This window comes from Parambassis ranga, chromosome 9, assembly GCF_900634625.1.
Source record: "Parambassis ranga chromosome 9, fParRan2.1, whole genome shotgun sequence".
In the NCBI taxonomy this organism is placed as follows: Eukaryota; Metazoa; Chordata; class Actinopteri; family Ambassidae; genus Parambassis; species Parambassis ranga.
Genome location: NC_041030.1, coordinates 6,919,104 through 6,936,448, shown reverse-complemented (window position 1 = coordinate 6,936,448; position 17,345 = coordinate 6,919,104). Strand labels below are relative to the sequence as shown.

Genomic DNA, 17,345 nt, shown 5'->3' with positions numbered 1-17,345 from the left:
ACATGATATTGTATCAATTTTAAGGAAAATTGTCGGCTGTTGCAGTCATTAGCTTTGGCCCGTCTCAGTTACATTTTGTTATATGATATTATTATTATAGTATCTTATCTGCAAATGAATGCTAACATTACACGGAAGCTATGTTTACTACTGCCAGGGCTTTTTATAAGGCAGTTTTTCTGTTTATTATCTCCAAGTCAGTTGAGAAACATCATCTTTCTTCTGTTTTTTCCCTAAATTGTCGAGGTGAAGATGTGTAGATTTTCACTAACTCTGACCTCATAATCCAAGATGGCTGCCGCACACACCAACATATGTTATGTTATGTTATGACATATGACAGTTTGGGTATTAATTTCTCATCAAATCAGGCTTACACAAACATCCATGTACACTGCTAAGGTCATCTTGGTTTACTGACTTGCAATGCAACTTTAGCTAAGGTGTGATGGGAGATTCCCATCTCTCACCTCCACCCTCCACTGTAAATGAGACGCGGCTAAAAGTATTCACCCCCCACCCCCCACCCTGCCTCATTAACGCCGTCTTCTGTCAAACCTCACAGCCTTGATTTATAATGCAGACTTCCTGTTTAATTTTTTACTGCCACAGGACCAGACTCAGAAATGCTGATGACACCACCAGGAAGATTTTTTTAGGAACACTCCCATAGAAGTTGTTGCAAAGCTGTGAACTGAACCTAATGTGTACATTTGTTGGCGTGGCCCAGTAAAGCACAGTATAATCACCGTTCCTTATTGATGAGAGCCTCATCAATATGGAGCATTTCTGCAGTACTGAATCAGAGTTTCAGTTGCAGGAATTACACACAGATTCACACAGATTAGTGGGCGTTCCTTTTCCGATGCACTGCAATCTTGTTGTGTCATCGGCACTACCATCCCAACACCCCCTCAGGACTGCTACAGCTCTACCTGCAGGAGGGCTTCCCCAGGAGCCACTGGGCTTCCAGCTGCTTGGGGGCCACAATACATCATCCTGCAGTGGAGCCATAATTGCTCCGCATCAGGATAAAGGGCTCAGTAATGCACTGCGACATCAAAGCATGATAAATGTTTGCTCAGCACCAAGAGTAGCCAACCGGTCACTTAAGCAACGGAGGCCATTACACAACTTAATGTGAATTAATTGCAACACCTATAAACACTCATTAACATATAAAGCTGTTCAGTCTGTGACTCTTCCTCAGAAAGTATCTAAATCTGTGGCAGTGAGGAGTCATTGCAAGCTCAACAGGTGGCACTCATTCACTGCAAAACTATTAGAAATGCACCAGCAGCTGGCAGCATTTTATTGCTTGTTTTGTTGTTTTGTTTGGTGTCACACCCATGCAGGCTGCCTCCGCCTTACAGCTGGGGGGGGGGCTGTTGCTGGGAGTTCAGCACCCTGGACAGCACCATCTGCAGAGAGCAGCCAAACCTAAACATCATCTTCCAGCCTCACCTCCAAAGACCTCAATACATCATAACACCAGATAACACCAGAAGTTTCATAAGCCTCAACATAAACAACAGAACTTTCTCTAACAGAACAGTTGTGTACTTTAACGCATGTCAGAACAGCAAAGAACTCATTACTCTGCCTCCCAAAAATATAATCACTAATCAATTAAAGTGTTCTCATGTGTAAAAACAAGTATCCTTAAGATTTCCTTGTCTGCATGTTCCTTTTATGAGACAACCTAGCTTCCTTTTGTGGCACAGCCTGCTGCCCTGCCCTCTGAGGCTGTGGAAGCATCAATAGGACAATTTGAATGGAAATTTACATTTGGAGTATTATTGATTTATACTGTAAATGCCGAATTAGAGACCATAGTGTATTTGCAGATCATGCATCATAATGTAGATGTATGGTTCTTTCTGCTATAAAGCAAGGGACCTTAAACAGCTATATATTTCTATGGAGCTCGGCGTGGTGGCGGGCAGGAAGCCTGGACTGTAAGGATATGGCCATTCGGTGATCTTTTTGGCATATTTCCGTATAATATTATCCTCGCTGAAGATGAACAGAGAGCGGTTAACGGTGAGGCAGTTCTGTTTGACTGGAATAGGGTTGTAAATAGCCATGGTCCTGGCTCTCTGGGCCATCGTCTGCTTGTACATCCTCTGGACCCCCGGAGGCCCCGGCGGCCGGCTGGCCCCTCTGGCCGGACCCGCGGGACAACTGCCTCCATATCGGCTGGACAGTTCGTCTTCAAAGCGAGCCATTGTGGGATAGCACGGATCTTGTTGGAGAAACCAAAACTGACAGCAGAAAAGAAATGAAGAAGCATCACAACACACACTGTCGTCCCGTCCCCACGCAGGTCCTTCAGGTGCGTGAATCGGCCACGAACAGGAGAGTCAAACATTCACAAAAGAATCAGGATGAGGGGGGGGGCTTTTTCTCATCAGCCTGCCAGCTCCGCGCCGCTGCCGTGTCCCATGCTGTCACTGTCCCCGCCAGGAAATTGTTGCTGGAAGTTTAGACGGTCTCGTTACATGATGCATCATTTTCTCGAGTGTTCCTCCTTCGGTTGACTGGCCCGGTCCTCAGAGGCGGCTGCAATAGGCTGCTGCTACAAGTCCATGCCGAAGGACGCGCCTTCAAAACAGCCTGCACAGAAAAACAGCCACTTCAAGACGATTCAGCTCAGCACAGAGAACAGCCGCCACAGTGAGCAGTCAAGACGTGTTTTCCTCCAGAAAACCTCCGCGAACCAAAGCATTTTCTTCCCCCAGCAGACTCGTGCACGTCGCGAGTTTAACGCCGAATGTCTGTTCTTAAAAACACGAGAGAAAACAACAGTTTCTTTAAGTCATTCCTCGCGGAGAAATCACGGCCGCGCTGTTTGGTTTCCACGAACTCTCCGTCAATGTGACTGTGGAGACACCACTTTCCCCACCGCTCCTAGTCTACAGAGCTGCACGTGACCGACAAGACGCCAGCCAGTGGCTCCACCTGGACCAGCCCTGTTTCCATAGCAACAGAGGAGAGAGAGAGGGGAGAGGGAGAGAGACAGACTTCCGCAATCACTTTTATAAACGACACAAAACATTTCACAACATTTTGACGATAAGCCATGACTTACTAAATATCGGTGTGCTGAAATAAATATACAGATATGTATTAAAACCAAGTGTCAAATTTCCAGATCAAAATTAACAAGCTTCACATTATGTTGGTGAAGATTCTCAGTCATGCAGGTCATTTTCATTCAAAAGGTTGAAACGAGACAACTGGACTTGTAGAGTCTTCTTGAAGATGCTTCGCTGCTCCTCCGAGTGGACACTTATCAAAGCCACAAACTGAAGAAAAAGGAAAACAAACAGCAGAGGAAGAATATTATCTTCCCATATGTGTCAGGAGCATCAGAGAAACTCTGACAACCACAACATCCCGGTACATTTTTAACCGATGACAACACTGAGACAGAAACCAGTACACCCAGAGGACATAACTCCTAGGGAAAAACAAAGTAACGTCATACTGCAGTGAGAAATGCTCCGACCTGCACATTGGCAAGGCAAAACAACCACTCCACAGAAGAATGGCTCATCACAGGAGAGCCACCTCCTCAGGACAAGACTCAGCTGTTCCACACCTCAAAGAGAAAGGACACTCCTTTGAGGACAACACTGTTCACATCTTAGACAGAGAGGACAGATGGTTTAAAAAAGGAGTCAAGGAAGCATCTTGGTCTCAGACATCATCTTTCTACCACATACAATGCAGCTTCCATCCACTCCCAGGAAGTTTCACTCCAACATTAATTCTTAAACCCTAACTGCAGCTCCTATCTCCCTCACAATCGATTATATTTTGAGTTTTGCAAACTCTCAAATGACTGCTTAAAGAAACTAATAGGAAGCATTTAAGGGGAAAAAACATTTTTTAAACATATGTATCCCAACATATTTCTACAAAATAGTGTAATTTCAAGTTCATCATGTTAAAGATGTGGAATTGCCGCCAAGTTAGAAAAGAGGTTGTGTCATTTATGTAGCTCTTGATGGAGCTGAGATGAGAGTTTGCCTCAAACAGATGGCTCTGGAGTCCAAACTGTTGGGTTCTTTAGAAAGACAGTTGTGCCTTTAGAAAGGCAAAAGATTGTCCTTTGAAATGGTGTACAAATGATCCCTGTCAGAGCAAAGGTGCAGGCACTAGAACAGGATAGATTTTCTTCAGGGGTCTGCTGAGGAGTGATATCACCCACACTGTAAAATAACAGTAAAGTACTGGCAGCAGAGACGCCAGCACTTTACCGTTACTTTACTGTACTCATACTGTTGAGTACACAGTGAGTTAACACTCTTTTCAGTGATTAATTTACAGTAACATGGGAGTTAACATGGGAGCAGTGAAGAGTCTGTGGCTGGGGTGAGTGGGGTCACTGAGTGGGGTTTTCTGACCTTTCCTGAGGCAGCGTGTGTTGAAGATGGTTTGCAGGGAGGGGAGATGACAGCCGGTATTGCGCTCTGCTGTCTTCACCTCTCGTCCGAGAGACTTGTGGTCTGCAGCAGAGCAGCTGCTGTACTAGGAGGTGATGGAGCCTGTCAGGGCTCTCCCTATGATGCCCCTGTAGAAGAGGGCAGAGGTGCTCAGTCCAAACCTCCTCAGTCTCCTGAGGAAATAAAGAATTCTATGTGCTGTCTTTGCCACTGAGGTGAGTCCAAACCGTTTAGTTCTCAGCTTTAAATGTTGCACCGTTAGAAAGCCGATGGATATTCCTTCAAAACTACAAACACCCATGTCCTAGAAAAGCTGAACAATTTGGTAGTTGAACGTTTTTAGCACAAATATGCCAAGTTAAAAAGTGCTGAAGAACGTACAGAGGAATAAAATTATGGTACAAGAACAAACACTAAGCTATAACAACAAATAAAATAAAATTTAAATTTGCTGCAGAAATGTACAAGAATTTTGACCAATAATTAACTGGTTAAACTTACATAACCACATTTAACATACATTAAATCAGTTTTCTTTGAAGATTAGATGACTTTCTGAAATTAAAACTAATGATATGAGATGCCCTCTGTATTGTGCTTGAAAATACATTGCTGTGAATCATTGAATGACTGGATTGCACTGGACCCACGGCAGTTTTAGTTTAGGTTTTCAGTTAGAAAGTAAGACTACATTTAAGCTCTGAATTGTGACCTGTAATTTCATTATAGCTGTTCTACAGTTTATTTGTAAAAAATGCATAAAATAAACATTTTGTGAAAAGAAAAAAAAACACTCAAACAATTACTATTAAGTGATAGACTTACCTGTTCACTTAGAAGGAACTTTGTACATACCAATTCCAGAGTATTAAGAAATTTAATGTTGACTTCTCTCTACTTCCAGCCATGATCGTGCTTTTCACAGTACTGCAGGATTCTAATTGCAGTAAACAAACAGTCCACAGTGGCAGGATTTAAAAAAAATTCCCTGTAAACAGACTCATCACCCAACATGAAAGAAGTGGTCTCTTTTGACATAGTTGTGATTTTCATATTAAAAACAGGATGAAAAACAGCTTTAAAATATTTTTTTAATAAAGTAGACAACATAAAAAGTATGTTCATAGAAGAGATCCAACTACCAAAAACACTGCTATTAATCCATACTATTATCCTACTATAAGGCTTAGAAGTGAAAAAAAAAAATCAGTGAATGTTAAAATCTTCTGTTAACAATTCACCTCATTATTGGCTTGTTAAAACTAGTTCAAGTCATTCTGACAAACAGTTCTTCATACAGAGCAGTATCCTCATCAGGTTGTATAAATACATTGTATGTTTATCTTTTTTTGCTTAGAATTCAGACGATAACCAGAAAATCCCAACGTTTAAGTAGTCAACGCCTCACTCTTATTTGTTCAGGAGGCACCATTTCTGATGTGCGCAGAGAGAAAGAGGTCATTCGTTAGCTTCTATCTACCAACAGCTGAGTGCCGACATGTGAGAGACCCACACTGGCAGCTGAAGTACTTGCTCTTCACCCTCCAGTAGTGATCGCCATAGTCAAACCTAGTGAGGAAGTGGCACAAGACCGTTGATGTTAGCTATCTAAACGACAGCAGACAAATTGACCCCCCCCCCCCCACCCACACGACTCACCCGATCTGGTCTCCAGCTTTGATGGTTCTGCTGGAGAAGAAAGCTATCCTGGGGAAGCGTAGGTCCTGGTGCATGGTGAACACCTTCACAGCCAGCAGGTTGGGCTCACACAGGTGGTTGATGAAACGGCCGATGTTGCCATAGAGTCTTGAGTCAATGCAGTGGACATCTCCCACCTGAAAATAAACCAAAGGAGGCGCAGTCACACTGTGCTAATGTGTCCTCCCCCTGCCAACATGTTTGTTTTCAACCTTTTTCATGGTCTGACTGCTTATGTTTTTGACCTTGTCAGACTTTTATTGATTAACTTTTTTTTTTACTGATTCCCCACTTTTAAATACACTTTAGTATGTCACAGATTAGGCATCAAACATTCTTGAGTGGGAATAAGGTAAATATATATATATATATATATATATATATATATATATATATATATATATATATATATATATATATATATATATATATATATATATATATATATATATATGTTGTATATATGTTACTCACAATCTGTCTTCTGACAGACTGTGAGTAACACTACAGCACCACCTCCTGACACATTTAAGGGTCTGTTGGAGTGTGTATGAAAAGCAAATCCAACTCCAGAATAAGAAAGCAGTCTGTTCCACAAATCTAAAAATTGCAACAACAATTACACAATTGTTACAAACAATTACAAACAAACATCAGAAATCTTATCATTTATTTTATGGTTGGAAGAATGTCGCAATAACTTGGTTGGATTAAAAGGTCAGACAGCACACTGTTAGTGTTATTTCATCCAATGGGACGCTTCTCATCTGGCTGAAAACTGATGTGAACTTATTCATTACCTTATTATCAAGGGTGAAGAGGAAAGAGTCGTTCTCCCTTTTGTCGGCCTCTGCATCAGTGATGATTTCCCCTACATACCTGTGGAAGCATCAAGGGGAGGGAAAGAGCTCAGAGCAGCTCTTCTTCAATAATTCATGCTGTAAAACACTGAATTCAGTTGTTTCTCTTATAAGGGCCTCTCCTCACTCGCAAATGAATGTTCCTTGAGGGATATCCTGCATCGCCCTCACTCCCCAGCCCATCTTCTGTGTCCTGAAGAGCTGCAGCCGCACTCTGAAACAAACAAGGCAGAGATCTCATTCAACAGCACAGAGCAGCACAATCCTTAAAGGTTACTGTTATTCTTTGTGAATTATAACAGCTCACCTATTGAAGAGTGCTTCACAAAATCTTAATGTGTGTATGTGTTTTCTATTTATTGTACTAGCCACTATAGAACGATTCTTAGATATACACCACAGCTGAGGTATAGCAGAAAATCAGGTCTCTCCCTGCTCTTATTTTAGCCAATCAAAAACACTTACAATGTGCAGCCATGTTGAAGTCATAATATGCTGATTTAGGTCACAGAATGTCTAAACTAAAAAAAAATATCTAGATGAAGTAGCTTTAGGGAGGTACAGTATGTTTTGGACTAGCACCTTATCAATCAGTCAGTGAGGTGAGGAGCTGAATGCAGCATATTAAAAAACCTGTCTCACCTTAGTCCGTTCTGGACCACCCGGTTCTTGCAGCTCCTCCAGCAGGAGCAGGCGTGGTTACACTCAAATAGCACTGGTGGCTCTCGCTGGCAGAAGTCCAGTGGTAGCCGACCGTCCTGTGAGTACACACACAATATTTTACACCATCTTCCAGGATGTGGCACCAAATGAAACGATCAATGTGTGTGTTACTTACACTATCATACCAACATCGCAGACTGAGCTGACCACACATGCATGTACTGGATGAGCAGTCATCTCTACAGTTGCAGTGCTGTGTGACACAATCACTGAGCTGTTAGCAGCATGGTATTACGACATCTTCATTTTCAACATAAGATTATTGTATTATTTTAGTACAATACTGTAATATATTAGCCTCAGTGGAAAACAGCGATCTGTATGGAGCAGTTAAAATAAATGTATATTTTACAGAGTTCTGTTTTCTCACCTGCAGGTGGGTGATGTCCTTGTCTATGGTCAGTGGGGAGGTGACACAGCTGTCTGGTACGTATTTAAAGTTTTCAGGGCACGGCTCACTGTCCACTCCATTAACACAGGTGATGGGAACTGCTTCATAGCCCCGAGAAATGTCCCTAAGAGAGACGAGGCAGTATATTTTTTTAAAGTCTGATTTAAATATCAAAGGGGAAAATGAACCACAGCTCACCAGTCAAGCTAATAAAGCTTTAATTCAGAAACAAAGCAATATAATGGTCTACCTGCTGAGCACTCTTTCTCCGTGACTATCCCGTCCTCTCCTAGCATCTGTTAGCTTCTTGTTGGTGTTGAGGGCTGTCCATACCTTGGAACCACAGACACAGCAGTCCAGAGGCGTCTCTCCCTCTTTGTTCTTATGAGTGACATCAGCTCCACGAGACAGGAACAACCTGTGAACGGAAAACGTTTGACTTACAGGTGTAGAGCAACAAAATCTGTAGTCAATATGCTGTCAAAAGTCAAAGTCATGCTATAAAATCTAGACTTAGTTATCTGTATTTAACATCAGCTGCAAACTGTGGAACCCTGTGACCGTTGGTCCTGGATTTCACACTTACATTACACACTCCAGGTGGTTTTCTCTAGCAGCAACATGAAGTGGTGAGTCGCCATGAACATTGACAGCGTTCAGGTCACATCGAGCCTCCAGCAGAGCCTGGGCGATATCATCACACCCTGACAGAGCGGCCCAGTGCAGACACACATTCTCCTCCTGAACAAGAAGCAGATCAGAGGTCAAAGCTGACACGGTGCTCTGACTGCTGCAATTGAATAGGTCAGGCTCCCACACAAAGTGATGCATCAGCCACAAATATGATGACCAAATGAGTGATGTACTCAGTATGTAAAAGTAACTTGTTGAGTCACAGTCAGATTTTTGCACAGTGCTCACTGTCACCCTGTGTGTGTGAGCATAAGAGACTTGTATGATAGAAAAGGACAGGAGAAGCAGAATGAAAAAAAGATATCTAAGAAAGTATTTGATGCTAGCAAAGGACACAACAGACAGGTGTTGTTAAAATTCTTTCTCGCTCTGAAGCACTTGTTTCTGTGTTCCCTAAAATATCTCCACTAACACTGCCTGAATGAAATAGTAGTGGAAACAACTCAAAACACTGGGGTGTTATGTGACACCGGATGAAAGCCTGAACTTGCAAATAACTGCTCCTCAAATTCAAAATCCTATACTTCCCTCTGTTGAACAATGGGGTTCCGAGGGTTAAGAACTTAGTAAACCCAATGTAAAATACCTCCTTCAGCCATCATTGAGAGCACTCGCAAAACATTCCTGTTTTGTAATCTGAGCACAATAATACTACCTTTATTTGTATACATTTTTTGTAGTACTTTCATTGATGTGCTCTTTAAAAACACCTCTCAGAAGCAGTTAGCAGTTACTTTAACTTATATTTAATATTTAAGACTGTCCCTGAAGAAGTAATTATGGGTTCTCACTCCTCAAAAAGCACACACTGGTTTTCCTCTGCACTCTGCATACATTTCAGCTAAAAAATTGTGCTTCCCTTGAGGTCACACTTGGCAAAACTGTGTTCTGGTCTGTGAAAGATTGTGTGTATATGTGAAGCAGCAGTAAAATTCAGCACTGTGTCCTGTGCACTGACCTTGTCTCTGATGTTAACATCAGCCCCTTTGGACAGCAGCAGGTGGACCAGCTCCTTGTGCTTGTACTCAGTGGCCCAGGTGATGGGAGTCCACCCACCGTCATCCTGCACAGACACAAGCTGAGAAGCTTGAGTGAGAAGATTCACACGCACAACTTCTTACCCATACCACATAAAGCGACAGTTAGTAAATGAGGCCATGTGTTTTTACCTGACAGTTTATGTATTTGGATGCCTTGGAGAGCAGGTGATGGACGATGTCATAATGTCCCAGTTTAGCTGCCAGATGCAGAGAGGTGAAACCCATGATATCCTGGGATGACAACATGATTCACATTGAACAACACTGCACTGCTGCCACTGCTGTCAGTCTAAAAGAAAGTTTGCTTGGTTCCTGTTCTCTAAGAGTTGAAGTCCTGGGTTTAACAGGGCCTTGGAGAAAACATAACGAAGTCCAGAAATGTTCTGTATCTCTCCTTCTCCTCTCTAGAGCACAGTTGAGCTTTGAGGTTAATTAAATTTAATGAAAGTCTCCATTCCCTGCAGAGCAACCACATGCTTATGAGGACTCTTTATACCCCCTCCCTTCACTTCTAATGCCTGACATACAGAATGCTGCTCTAATCAAAGATACTCTGATCACTTATAGTCTGACACCTTACCTTTCCTACATTGTAGGATAGATTAAATTTTAAATAAAGCCCTGCATTGTTGTTTTCGACCCCAAAGTGACTGAAAAAAACTGTTGTGATGTCTTTGTCACCCAGTCACCACTTTTTATTATTAGCTGTCAGTCCTGTCAGGCCAGTCAGGGGTGTTGGTTGTGTCATCATGTCATGGTAAAGGCATAATATTTGTGACATGAACAGGAAGTAAAAACGATAATGTTGGTAATGATGTACAAAAGACTGAGTTGAATCTGCAGTGTTGATATCAGAGCATATGATTGATGAAGAAGCAGAATTTGACATGAGCACACATACGACCAATGGGACAAGTGGTCTGAGTGAATGTGTGCTGACCAACCTTGTGGCTGATTGATGCTCCAGCCCTGAGCAGGTACTTCACTGTCTCCAGATGGTTATTTTCACAGGCTGCCATCAGCGGTGTTCGCTGCTCCTCATCAAACATGTCCAGGTTGGCACCAGCCTGTGCGAATCCAAACATCATTAACTCACATACAAACACAGGATTTCTAAATAATATAGTCAGTGCAAAAAAGGTTTAAAATTAAAATTAAGAATGCACTGCAGAAAGCTGCCCACTCTCCTTCAGTCCATGTCAACCAGCTGGGCTCAGACTGAGCGTGAGATGGCCAGCTCCGAATCTGCAGCCACATTTGTTCATTTTATCTGTATGCTGCAAGTGAATCTGGCCTATCAGACTATGTGATGGTATTACACATGGTCAATGGTCAAATCTGCTTCTTTTTGATGTTTTTGACCATCTCTCTTGAGTTTCAGTTCTTTTCCAAATTCTTTCCCACATGATAAAATTTCATAATCTGCCCATCCACTACAAATTGTGTCAATATTATTTATATATTATTATTATTTATATTATATTTGCATCTTTTTATTTTAGTTAATCCATCTTTGTCATCTTTGTATAAACAGAAAATGAGAAAGGGACACAGAGACAAACATACACACTTACAGACAGAGTTAGATTGTTGTCATATATGAATGTATAAACTGCCTATATATATCAGCACACTCTGCTCACCTGCACGAGCATGTGGCAGATCTCCTGGTGACCCTCGGCAGCTGCTGCATGAAGTGGGGTGCGTTTGTTCTGGCCCTCCATCAAGAAGTTAGGATCCTTCCCATCAACTGTAAGTCAGAAACTTAGTTCTTACACAGGTTCTAAAATGCATAACCTGATTTGTGTACCTTATGTACTTACCTAGAAGATGAATGACTTTCTGAAGGTCTCCCTGCTTTGCAGAGATGTACAGCTGTCTGGTGGGGTACTTCACTTTCTTTGGTGTAAGGCTACAAAAAAAAAATCTTAATCAATTATTTAAAGTAAAGTGCACACGGTAGTCCCACACTGCAATTTTGTGGCAAAGGGAAGTCAAAATATTTAGTAGTAAACCTTACTTTTCATCATCCAGTGCCATCAGGATGCTCTCCAGTGACTCTTTAGGAAGTCTTTCTCCAGCATTCACTGGCTCACCAATTAACCTGAACAGAGATAGCAAGTAAGATTTCTGTCTGACCCAAGTCTGATGTGCAGTGGCCCCAAGAGCTGCAGTGGTGTTGTGGTACCTGCTCGGGCTCTCATCTCTGCCTCTTTGTGGCTCACTGGTTTTCTTCGCTCTGAGCACCTGTGGAACAGCAGGAGTGGTCGGCACTGATGGCAATGTGGCTACAGTGAGCATGCCAGGCAGTGAGGGCCCAGGGTTCGACCTTGGTACAGAAGGCGATGGATCAGCTTTAGGCACTGTGACCTCCTTTGCCCTGCTGGCATCCTCTCCACAGTGGGGGCAAAACCTGCGGTCCTTCAAGATGGAGGCACAGTCACGGTGAAAGCGGTGGGAGATGCTGTCATAAGGCCTGCACTCCATGAAGGTGCCCTGTAGAACATGGCCGCAGACACACAGCAACAGGGAGAAGAGACAAGAATTGCTTAAAAATTCCAAAGACATAGTTAGTGACATTTTCTTCTCCTCAGGATGGAGATAAAACAAGAGACATTTGAAGCAGCAATCCTAGACCTTTGGTTGAACTGCCAACAAGGGAGGAAATTAGCAACAAGGAAAACACATAGGGTCCGAAAGAGGACACGAAGAGAGCAAGGAGACATAAAAGGCAGAAGAGAAGGAAATAAAGGCTTTTACAGTATTTGTCTACCCCAAACTAAATTTCTACAGATAAAATCACACCAATTACACTAAACATGATATTCTACAGTGAGTATGAAAAACCACAATACCATACAATATAGCAGTGATATGGGGCCTCAATGTGTCTACAGAAACAGTATACCAAATGACCCCTCACCGCTCTGCAGAAGAGTCCACAGCCTGGGCAGCACTGGTGCTTGACCATGCCAGCACGGTGGTCCTCACACAGAACCAGCAGATTCACTGTATTGGAGGGTCGCATCATTTCCTGCTTCATCACTCGCCTCTGGCAACGACTTAGCTAAACAGACAAACAGACAAGCAAAAAACAACAGTTACCACACTGTGTGTCCGCGCAAAGCAGTAAGGTTGTGGTTCTAAAAAGTTCAGACCATAGATAGACCATAAGAATCATACACATAGAAGACGTTAAACAATGTGTAGTCCCAGCCTGGACTACAGTAAATGTAGAACGTGTGTAGACAGTTTGTGAAGCAGACATGACATGAATTGTATCTTTTAATTTCACTGAGCTTGTGTAGCGTCTACCCAATACAGCAGACTGTGTAAAGGTTAATATATACGTATGTATAGGAGCTTAATGGATTTCTTGTATAAACTCCTTGTTTTCCTGAATTAAGCCTTTACCATTCCATCTGTGCTTTCCATTGCCATGCAGGTCTGATCTACTGCAGTCAGGCTCCCTCTGCTGTTAGGAGTCTCCATGCGGCAGCAGCACAGTGGTAACTCCTCAGCCAGGTCTGTTTCTGTCACCTCAGCATCTGCTGCTACACCTGTACACACACATCACAGCAAGACTGACCAGTTCCACTCATAAAATGTATTTTTAGAAGAAAAAGTAAACACAGTCACTTCAGAATAAATCTTTTAAAGCCACAACAGTGATTTTTTTTCTACCTGACAGAGGAGGTGAGAACAGCTCCTGCTGGGCTTTCAAGTCCAGGCACTCCAGGGCCAGCTCTGTGTATTCAACGTGGCTGCCTTCTCCAAATTCCACCTGCTCCACTAGTGATACATTTCTGACAGCTGTCGGTTCTACAGCTTTTGCAGTCTCTGGAAGGATCTCTGTTTTGCCATCAGCTCGGTTTTTCTCTAACCTGGCTTTGGCCTCCTCTTTCTAAAAGAATAAAGGAACATTTGTTGACACACTAATTTGAGAGGTATCTACAGTTATCACTTTGTGGTGCATGCGCTGCTGGTGCCGATGCAGCAAGTGACTTGCATGGACATGGACACACACACATCCTAGTTTATGCTAGGCATGGAGGCCACTATGCTGTTGCATAAGGTGTATAAGGGGCCTTCAGTTGGCGAATTCAAACCAGTTCAGGTGCGTCAGGTCTTAAAAATGAATGGTTCTATTCTGGTGGATCAGTAGCAGTTAGATCAAATAACAGTTATATCCCTGGGTCCAGCAAAGCACAGCAGTAGATTCTCAGATGCACAGTAACTCAGTACAGTGTAGTTGACATTTTGCAGTGTTGCTGCTCTGTTAGCTTGATCTGCTGACGGTGTGCTTGTGAACGTTCCACTGTTGCAGCATTGGTTAAAACTGTCCCTGTATTTTAAAACCGTCTGTATATCCAACATATCCATAGTTTACTGCCAAGCACACGGATCATGACAGATCAAGAAAGGTCAGAAAAGAATTGTTTTATTTTGGATTCTCAATTGAAATGTAGGAACAAATGATGCTCAGACATTACATGAAGGCAGAGATGCTATATGTACCGTTTAAACTAGATATCACTCGGTACAATACATGGACCCACCTTCTCCTGCTGTTTCATGGTCTTGACTTTCTTTTTGGGGACCAAGTTATACATTCCCATCTTCCTCTTCTTTCTCTTCACAGCTGGAAAAAGCACAAAAATGGAGACCAAAGCTGATCACCTTGACAACCTAGAAACTTCTTTGTTAAAGTTTATAAAAGAGCACAAACTTTAATTAATTTGGCTCAACTTAATGTACTTTTAATACAAAGCCACTGTCAATGAGAAACGTGCTTTCAATTCTTTTCTTTCTTTCATTTATTCATTCAAACAGCAATCCCAGAAATGATTTACTGCAGCAAAAACTATATCCAAGCAAAGAAATAAATACTAAACATTTTGTATAGGGTGTGGAAGATATTACTAAACCGTCCCTGAGTGTAATTACAGAGACAAATTAAACACAATGGGATCATTATTGGTTTTGATGAAGCTGATGCTTGTTTCACATTCTCACTATTTCTGCAAAACTCTGATCTGTACAAGTTTGCCTCAAACAAAAATGTTTGAAAAGAATGGACCGACTTACCCCTCTCTTTGCCTTTGTGGTGGACAACTGTGTTAGATGCTGGTTCAGACCTCAGTGGTTCTGTCAGGGCTGACTTTGGTGGCTTCTTGCCAGCAGGCTTTGAAGGTAAAGAGAGAGCAACATTCCTCATTATGTTGACTGAGAATGGTGGAGACAAGAAGCAAGTTATTACACTCATTCCATATAACTTCACACTTCTGTTTTACAGTTGTATGAGGTTTTATGATTTTTCTATTCATATCAGTCATAGTTATACACACTACATTCAACAGACAGAATGAGGAACTCATTTGTCCCTCAGGCTGTACGGCTCTTCAACTCCTCCCTGTGAGCAGGACCTGAGCCACGTGTTACACCACCTACATATCCTCTTGATATGCTGTATATTGTTTATACAGTACTTTATCTATCTATCTATCTATCTATCTATCTATCTATCTATCTATCTATCTATCTATCTAAATCAGTTTACCTTGACAACAGGTAGACTTCCTTGTGCTTTTTCTGCTGCTGCCTTTGCAGAGTTTAAACTGGGACTTTGTCTCTCTGCGGCAGGAGCAGCAGGTCTTTCTCTGACAGATGCAGCAGTTAAAAATCCCGGCTTCCCCAGCAACAGGCAGCCAGATGATAACGGTTTTCCAGGAGCGGCTCCTGGTTGTTTGTTGCGTAAAGCTGCTTCACCACTGACTATAGGAGAGCTGTGAAATGGAGTTATCGTAACTCTGGGCTTCAGACCACTCTGTGCTGCTTGTCCCTTGGAACCCATTGGTGTGCTAGAAGCAGGACTGGAGGGTTTTCTGCCTTGTACAGATCCCTCAAGGGCTCGGCTGTGATCCATTTCTGCACAGACAGAGCTAAGGGTTAAAGCAGGTTAAATTATGGCAGCCTCAACAATAACTGAGGAGTTTAAAAACAGCAAGTCAAACATACACACTAAGCTCTTGCAACCCTACTCCTAATTTTGTTATGTTGTATTAAAAAAAAGTACATATACATACATTTAAAAATGCATCAATTATCTCACGCAGTGATGTTAAATTTTACAAACGTTTATAATAAGACATTGGTAGCATGACTGACAGGTAAGTATCTACAGGCCATATAAGACCTCCACAGAATCCTTTATAACACTTTATGTTGTCTTTATGTATTTCTTTTATCTTTTAAGACTCTTGTAAACACCCGGATGTAATAACATCACCACCAACAAAAATCTTAAACCAATGTTATAACAATACAAAAAGAGTCGTCGATAAATCAGGCAGCGGGAGTGCTGCATTGTTTTGATTCGGCGCAATCTGGGAAACAAGTCATATGAAGTTTTTTATTCCAGGGGACGTAGCCTAACAGTTTCCCCTCCGTGTGGTTAGAGGGAGTCTTAGAGGTAGATGGCTACCGACCGGTGGGTTTTTTCAATTTTTACCGTTTAACTGTCTTTACTATTTACCATTTAATTAACTTTTAGAGAAGTCAACAGTTAGCTATGTGAATATGCTAATGTACAAAGAACACAAACTGCGTTTAAGGCGGAAGAAAAGCGGTGGAGCAGCAGTTTAAAGCCGAGTCAGACAAGCAGGAGAGCGCTGAAAGGTTATAAACACCCGAGTTAAAGCAAGGTTGTAATGGAAAAAGTTATAGCAAGAGACTTTCATCCTACCAGCAGCAGTCGGTGTAGCTGTATCTGATCCAAGCTGAGGAGGGACAGGAAGATGGAGTCTGCACTTCCGCATAAGCACGTGATGCACGGTGCGCGCGACTTTCGGTCCTGCATGTTTGGGACTACAGACTGTCCGACAGAAGACTACCTGAAGACCACCTGCACATGTTACATCAGTGACCAAATTCAACCAGCGAGAATCATACGGTTAAAAAAGAGAGAGAAAACCAGGCAGTATTTCTGCTGGTTAAATAAAGGAAAGACGAACAAAAGAACTGTGTTTGTTCTTTGTCCTGAACCTGTTGTAGCCTGTTTATTGTCAATGATTTTACCTGTAAAAATATTTATATTTTCTTCCCTGTGGACAACATGTATTGCGTTGATACAGTGCTAAGGTGTGCATATTTAGTTTTATAATTTGTCTATACACATAATTCTTTAAGTCAGAAACCTACTTGTTACTCCAGTGCTTGATCAACAACACATTTGCTCACTTGCAATTAAAATTGGGTTAGGGTTAGCTTGTAAAAGCTCTGATGTTTTTTTGGTACCTTTTTATTAATTCACTTTAGTCTCTTATCTTTGTGCGATTGTACGGACAGCTACAGTAGATTTTTTTTTAAATCATTATCACGTTATAACATGATACTGAAAAACTATTTATACTGTGGCAGTTCAGCACTTCCGTATGACTGAAACGTAAACTATAACATGACTTAAAAGTACAAGTATGGTCAGTGAAAT

General features: G+C 42.0%; 2 protein-coding genes across 2 annotated transcripts in view; both read right to left on the bottom strand.

The window, feature by feature from the left end:
• cacna1ba (calcium channel, voltage-dependent, N type, alpha 1B subunit, a) overlaps window positions 1–2,824 on the bottom strand; it is a 78,206-nt gene extending 75,382 nt beyond the window's left edge. Inside the window, exon 1 of the mRNA XM_028415224.1 lies at window positions 1,969–2,824. Within this exon, the coding sequence (XP_028271025.1) occupies window positions 1,969–2,228 (260 nt within the window). The 5' untranslated portion in view covers window positions 2,229–2,824. The remainder of the gene's footprint in view (window positions 1–1,968) is intronic.
• Window positions 2,825–5,524: 2,700 nt separating this feature from the next.
• On the bottom strand, window positions 5,525–16,648 carry ehmt1a (euchromatic histone-lysine N-methyltransferase 1a). The gene is made up of 23 exons (XM_028414906.1): window positions 16,602–16,648; window positions 15,417–15,784; window positions 14,945–15,041; window positions 14,416–14,498; window positions 13,541–13,760; window positions 13,271–13,416; window positions 12,780–12,923; window positions 12,045–12,352; window positions 11,877–11,960; window positions 11,680–11,768; window positions 11,500–11,606; window positions 10,801–10,923; window positions 9,986–10,087; window positions 9,775–9,879; window positions 8,710–8,864; window positions 8,374–8,541; window positions 8,103–8,247; window positions 7,848–7,925; window positions 7,652–7,767; window positions 7,137–7,223; window positions 6,950–7,028; window positions 6,111–6,286; window positions 5,525–6,020 (listed from the first exon to the last, which is right to left on the bottom strand). Exons 2-23 carry the CDS (start codon window positions 15,780–15,782, stop codon window positions 5,924–5,926), a joined length of 3,075 nt encoding a protein of 1,024 aa, XP_028270707.1. The 5' UTR covers window positions 15,783–15,784; window positions 16,602–16,648; the 3' UTR covers window positions 5,525–5,923.
• Between the last annotated feature and the right edge of the window lie 697 nt (window positions 16,649–17,345).